Source organism: Capsicum annuum, chromosome 12 (genome assembly GCF_002878395.1).
Source record: "Capsicum annuum cultivar UCD-10X-F1 chromosome 12, UCD10Xv1.1, whole genome shotgun sequence".
NCBI lineage: Eukaryota > Viridiplantae > Streptophyta > Magnoliopsida > Solanales > Solanaceae > Capsicum > Capsicum annuum.
This window is the reverse complement of record NC_061122.1, coordinates 198,108,867-198,115,756: the sequence shown is the minus strand read 5'-3', so window position 1 is coordinate 198,115,756 and position 6,890 is coordinate 198,108,867. Positions and strand designations below refer to the sequence as shown.

At 36.6% G+C, this 6,890-nt stretch overlaps 1 protein-coding gene across 1 annotated transcript; it reads left to right on the top strand.

The window, feature by feature from the left end:
* The first annotated feature begins 84 nt into the window (after positions 1 to 84).
* On the top strand, positions 85 to 3,638 carry LOC107849764 (exocyst complex component EXO70A1-like). The gene has a single exon (XM_016694327.2). It carries the CDS (start codon positions 1,421 to 1,423, stop codon positions 3,398 to 3,400), a length of 1,980 nt encoding a protein of 659 aa, XP_016549813.2. The 5' UTR covers positions 85 to 1,420; the 3' UTR covers positions 3,401 to 3,638.
* Positions 3,639 to 6,890: the final 3,252 nt, after the last annotated feature.

The following is a 6,890-nucleotide window of genomic DNA, read 5'->3' as shown; positions in this document are numbered from 1 at the left end:
TAACATCTAAACTTCAAATTTCTCGCATTTTCCTATTTCATTTTCCTTAATCCACGGACCCCCTCCACACACACACACACAAAAAAAAAAAAAAAAAAAAAAAACCTTCCGTAAAAACCCAACCCCTACATGCCACATAGAGCAGAGAAATTGTTATAGGAGCATGTGATTTTGTCGTACAAAATCATTAATCCTAGGAATACACTCCCAAAGAGTTGCAACAATAAGTCTCACTATTTATTTCGAGATGGTGATACATGCTCAAGAAAGTCAAAAATCGATCCATTTTTAGTAAATATTCTCACATTTTTTTGGACTTCATGCTTTCATATTCTTTTAATTAAAAAAAGAAGTTTATATTTTATGCACCCAATTATCCTAAGTTATAAAAGTATCAAAAATGAGACTTGCTCCAAATAGAGTTATTATAGTAAACCTAAAGTTTATCTGAAAGCAAAGTTACTCAATTTCGGATGGTACCAAATAAATTTGACCATTTTCCTTTCTAGTTTTCAAGATCATTAGACTTGATTCCGAATGGTAGAACTAAAACCTGCAGCTTCCACCTTGACAAAGCACACAATTTCAAGAAAATCAAGTGTATAGCCTCAAATCAATTTAGATTTGAATCATTTAGTTTCATTATGTAAAAGACATGAATGATATATTTTCATTATTATTATCATTGTTGTTCTTCTTATTATATGTAATTAATATTTTGAAGTGTTCCAACAGATTTTTATGCACATAAAAAGGAGGAACAAACAAACGTCCAAAGAAGAAACATTACCAATAGTGGCACTTTAAAGAGAGGCAAATTCGGATGTTTCTTGGCTTGTAAACAATGAACGGTTTTGGAGAGAAAAAAAGCCAAAAAGGCAAGCAAAAAGGCAGTTAGAACAAACTAGTTAACTAAAGAAACAAGTGTATATTGATATTTAAGTACATTTTCCTTAAAGTGATCTACCTTCTGGGTGGCATATGTATTCTTGTTTTAGCAGTGAAGTTGGTTTGAAGCTGGTAGACTTGTTTTAACCTCATTTGTTGAGTTTGGTAAACAAAAAAGCCTTATGCATGTGGGTACTATATGGGAAACAAAGCAATAATATAATGTATTAGTCGCTTTCCTTCATAATTACTACTCCCTCCGTATCAATTTATGTGACACCTTTCAGATTTCGAGATCCAAACAAGCCTATCTTTGATCATAATCTTTTCATATATCGTTTAAATATTTTGAATTGTCAACTATCCCAACTTGTAGTATTTTTCACATAGTTTTCAAATATATAACAGTCAAACTTAAATTGCTTGACTATCAAAATCTAAATTGTGCCCATAAATTGGGACAAAAGGAGTACTATTTCATTAAGTGTGTTGAGACTTGAGAAAGGATTTCTCAAGAAAGAAAAGAGAAAAGATGGTGGGCATTGAGAATATCAAAGCTGCAAGAGAAATTCTCAAGTGTAGCATAGAAAAATCAAGAGAATTGGGAGTAGAAATTAGTAATAGGTGTTGGAGATTAGAGAGCTGTGAGCAAAGGCTTGATTTTTTAGCAGGTGCCCTTAGAAACTTAGCATGTAAATGCACATTATACAAGATGAGTGGTCATGATGTTGATAGGGTCATTGGTCCTGCTGCATCTGTTGTTAAGATATTTGATGTCATATGTGAACTTGAAAACTCTCTTTCAACTGATGATCCTTCTGATGATATATCAGCTTATGTTACAACACTAAAATGGATGGAAGAAGCACTCAGTTTACTCACCGATAACTGCAAACTAGTCGTTTCTTGGCTTGAAACCAGTAGTTTCAATTCCTCTGTTGCTGAAAGTTGGTATGTTGTGAATGTGAACAAGTGTTTGAGTATACTTAGAGAATTGCAGGCAACGGAGGAACATTTTCGTGCCAAAGGTGGGCCCTTGACGGTTGCGCTAGACAAGGTGGAGGTTGAATTGGCGTCCTTGTTGAAGGGCATAGCTCCATTGTCCTTGCCGTTGCCTGATGTTATCCAGAATGTGCAAGCCATTATTGATAGATTAGCTGCGAACCATCGACTTGACAGATGTATGTCTATCTACGTTGAGGTTCGGAGGTCAAACGTGAGAAAAGCTGTAGAGGAGCTCGATTTGGACTACCTGGAGGAGATATCATTCACAGAGTTTGACAGTGTTCTGAGTGTAGAGCCTCACATTGATCTATGGGCCAAACACTTGGAGTTTGCTGTGAAATATTTGTTGGACACAGAACACAGGCTTTGCATTGAAGTGTTCCGAAAAGCAGCATTTAAGGAAAGATGTATGGACTGTTTTGCAAAAATTGCTGTCCAATCTGGGATTCATTCTTTCATAAAATTTGGCAACACAATTACCAAAGGGAAGAAAGAAGCAATCAAGCTGTTGAAGCTATTGGAAATGTTTGCTGCTCTAAACAAACTACGCTCCAATTTCAACAGGCTTTTCAGTGGGAGAGCCTGTGGTGAAATCCAAACCCAAACAAGAGATCTGGTCAAGAGAGTTGTGAATGGGACTTGTGAAATATTTTGGGAACTTTCTCTTCAGGTGGAACTGCAGAGGCCAACTAGTCCTCCGGTGGATGGAAGTGTTCCGAGGCTAGTTAACTTTGTCACAGAGTATTGTAATCAGCTGCTTGAGGATGAATATTGGTCCACACTTGTCCAAGTTGTGGAGATACATCAAGGTTGGAACAACGAGAATTTCGGAAAGGAGCTTCTTGTAAATGAGATGCAAAACATAGTAACAGTAATTGGGCTCAATTTAGAGACTTGGACAAAGAGATACGAGGATGTCCCTCTTTCTTATTTCTTCTTGATGAATAACCATTGGTACTTGTTCAAGTACACGAGGGGAACAAAACTAGGTGAGATAATGGGACATGAATGGATTACAGGTCACGAGGAATACATGGAGTACTACGAGACACACTTTTTGAAAGAGAGCTGGGGAAAACTCCCGTCCCTTCTGAGTGAGGAAGGCCTAGTGTTGTTCCCAGGAGGGAGAGCCATTGATCGACAATTAGTTAAAAAGAGACTCAAGGAATTCACTGAGTCTTTCGACGAAATTTACAAGAAACAATCCAGTTGGGAATTGTGTGACAAGGGGCTAAGATGGAGGGTATGCCAAAATGTTTTGCATGTTGTCGTTCCTTCTTACATTAACTACCTGGAAAAATACATGCCATCCATTGAATTTGAGGTTGCTAGCACTACTGATCAGCACATAAAATACACAGCTAAGACCTTGGTAAATATGATTACTTGTCTATTTGAACCAAAAGTGGGAAACTATGGCAGTAGCACCAAATGCACAGAATTGAGTGGCAAGCTAAATAATAGCTTTGTTACTAATCAACTTTCCTCCACACCAGCAGCAGCATGAAAGGTGATTAGTTCATAGATAACTCCTCTTACATAAAGTCGATTAGTTTTCCAAACATAATCCTGAACAAGTAGGTTGTTAATTGTACATGGTTAATGCATACACCTGTCTTTTTAGGAGTATTATACTTCTCTAGGAAAAATTCTAAACTGACGATAAAGAGCTACATCCAAGAAAATCGTCATCAGTCAGTGGTATGTAATGTAAATAAGATTCTAAATCCTAATACCATGTTTTAATGGCTCAATTACATGTTGTGTGTTCTGTTCTTACACATCAGAAATTCGATTACTTTGATAAATACTTGTGTTGCATAGATATTAGTTGTGTAGTCGATTTACAAAGGTATTTGGTCTTTAGCACTGGAAAGTTGGTATCCCTTGTGCATTTGGGTTGGTAGTTCCAACCAACTTGACACCAGACCATAACAGTGTTTAAAATTTGAAAGGTAAAGTTTTAACTATAAACTTATGTTGCTCATGTCCACCAAAGCCGTCGCTGTACTCGTGTCAAATCCTTCAAAAGTGCAAGTCGTATCTAGAAGCGGGCTAGAAGATCGGATACTAGTTTTGTCCGAAATCAATAGCTTTTAGTTAAACAATGTTTTTGATTTAGAATTCAATTATTAGCTGGAATTCTGACTTTGTCTCTGGCTATATCCCAAACCACTAAATGAAGTTGAGCAGTAACGGTAGATTGCTAATATTAAATACAAAAAATCATGTCATATTTACGCAATAAGCATCAGTTATTTAACAAAAATAGAGTTAAATTACATCTCAGCCTTGAAATTTTAACCATCAAATATTTGAATTTTCTTCTACTATAGGAAGCTGTATATCCACTGCTTCTTTCCATGAGACGAACAAGAATGTTATTGCTATCTGAGTTGTTTGCACATCCACTAGATAACTTTGTTCTTGATTTTTACAAAAAATATGAACATCAAAGCACTGCGAGAGAACAAAGATCAATTTTTTGATACCATTATAGAGCATCGGTGCCATCTAAGCATCCACCTGGACCTAGGAGCCAGCTCACTGCCACGTGGACCGATCTCACCATGAGCATGACTCTTGGTGTTGGCGGGAAAGTTACTTAGCTTTTTACTATTCACGTTATTTCCATTTCCTTTTATCTTACTGATTTCTGAGTTTAGTAGTATAAGTAAGGAATTGTAAGCATTGTAAGGCATATAGTTGATGTTTATCTTCAATACAACTTTCTCAATTTCTCTCCTATTCTCTTCTTTTCTTAATATCCTCTGTTCTTCTCCTCTACTCAAACTTATATTTCTGCACTTTCTATCCTTGGTACCTTCATTTAGGTATCAATTGACATCAGATAGCCAGGTTGTTTACTAGTGAATTATGGGCCCTTGTAAGGATGCAAACTTTACAACTGATCTTCAGGAGCAATATGAAGATCTAGCAGCTCAGCAAAAATGATCTTTGTATAGTTATGGAGGAAAAACATATGGAGATGAAAGCGTAATTGGACAAGAGGCAAGCAGAATTACTTTGTATTGTGAATGCGCTCAAGGATTCAGTCGATGGTATTCACCTTTATCAATAAAGCAGAGATAATGCTTCTCCATCAACTCCTCGAGGAAATGGAGTACCAACTTCAACTGGAATCCTCAGATCTAACCCCTACCAGGTCAACTCCATTCGACATCGCAACCTCAACTTCCCTCGTTTCAATAGTGAGAATCTCAAAACTTGGTTATAGCACATAGAGAAGTTTTTTTCAATAGATGAAACACCTATGCCCCACAGAATTAGAGTTGTTTCCATGAATTTGGAGATGAGGCACTAGCTTGGCATCATTTTTTTTTTTGGTGTCGAAACTATTTCACCATTGGGTTGGGAAGAATATTTAGCAGCCCTAACAGAAGTACTTGGGGATGATTTTTCAAATCCTATGCTGGAATTAAGACAGCTGAGACAAACAGGAACAGTTAGTGAATATTAATTTGCTTTTGACTAATTATTAGCTCAATGTGACCTGTCTAGTGATCAAGCTATCTCATGTTTTTTGGGAGGTCTTAAGAAGGAATTGTTAGGTTCAATTATGATGCATGATCCTCAAACCTTACAGAAGGTCTACAGGTTATCTCGTTTAGCAGAGGCATCCATGTTTGCAAATGCTAGAGGGCAGAAGTTTATTGATATGAATATTAATCCTGTGAAGAAGGAAGCAATTGTTACTCGGCCATCCAACCCTCATTTGTAACCAAATCCCAGATTAAGCTTACCTGCTATCATTAATGGCCCAAATCCTAGGAATAGGAGGGCTATCTCACCCACTAAAATGCAAGCTAAGAGGGCACATAGTTTATGTTATTTTTGTGATGATAAGTACACTATTGGTCATAAATGCAGCTTGCCAAAACAAATGTTTGTGCTAGAATTAGAGGATGCTGAGGTAGTTAATAATATAGTTGAAGTTGAACTACTTACATCTGAAGCACCAGCTGAAACACAAGGGTATCCTATTGGTACCAAAACATTAATGATTTCTTATTATGCACTACCAGGAATTCAGGGTGCTCAGACTATACATGTAATGGGATACAATAGTAAGAGGCCTGTATAGATCCTATTATATGGGGGAAGTACTCACAACATTATAGATGTTCAATCAGTAAAGAAATTGGGATGAACAACTACTACTACTCCCCTAATCTATGTTAGACTTGGTAATAGCGATAAGAAAGCCACTACTAGAGTAGTCAAGAATTTTGAGTGGATGTTGCAAGGTACTACTACCTGTACTTCTGATCTTATATATTTCCTATTGGAAGATATGACATTGTTTTATGAGCTTTATGGATGAAAACACTAGGTCCAGTAACTTTGGATTTTAATGAGCTTACTATGTCCTTTAATCACCAGGGTAAGCAACATGTGTTGAAGGGTGTAAATGAAAAGTGTAGGCTAGCTAGTTCCAAGACCATGAACAAACTTGCAGGGGATGAAGTTGAGTTTTTTATGGTGAAGGTATTGCAAATCCCTTGTGATATCAGAGTGGAGGGTCAGATATATTCATTACACTTACCAAAAAAAACACATTCCACCTGAAATCACATTGCTATTGCACTTTTATAAACCTTTTTTTGATGAACCTTTAGCTTTACCACAACAGAGAGGCCCTTTTGATCATAAAATTCCCTTGTAACTTGGAGCTAATCCTGTTAACGTCAGACCTTATAGATATTCAGCTATGAAGAAGACCATTATAGAATTGTTAGTTAAGGATATATTGAATCAAGGTATCATACAGTACAACAACAATCCCTTTTCTTCTCTTGTGGTAGTGTTGGCAAAGAAAGATGGATCATGGAGGTTGTGTGTAGATTATAGGAAACTTAATCAATGCACTGTTAAAGATAAGTTTCCCATTCCTATTATTAATGATCTCTTGGATGAGTTGGCAGGTGCTAAAGTATTTTCTAAGGTGAATTTGAGGTCTGGCTATTATCAAATTA

Excerpts from the sequence above, each read along its gene's own strand:
- LOC107849764 (XM_016694327.2), top strand. The coding sequence starts at position 1,421 with ATGGTGGGCATTGAGAATATCAAAGCTGCAAGAGAAATTCTCAAGTGT.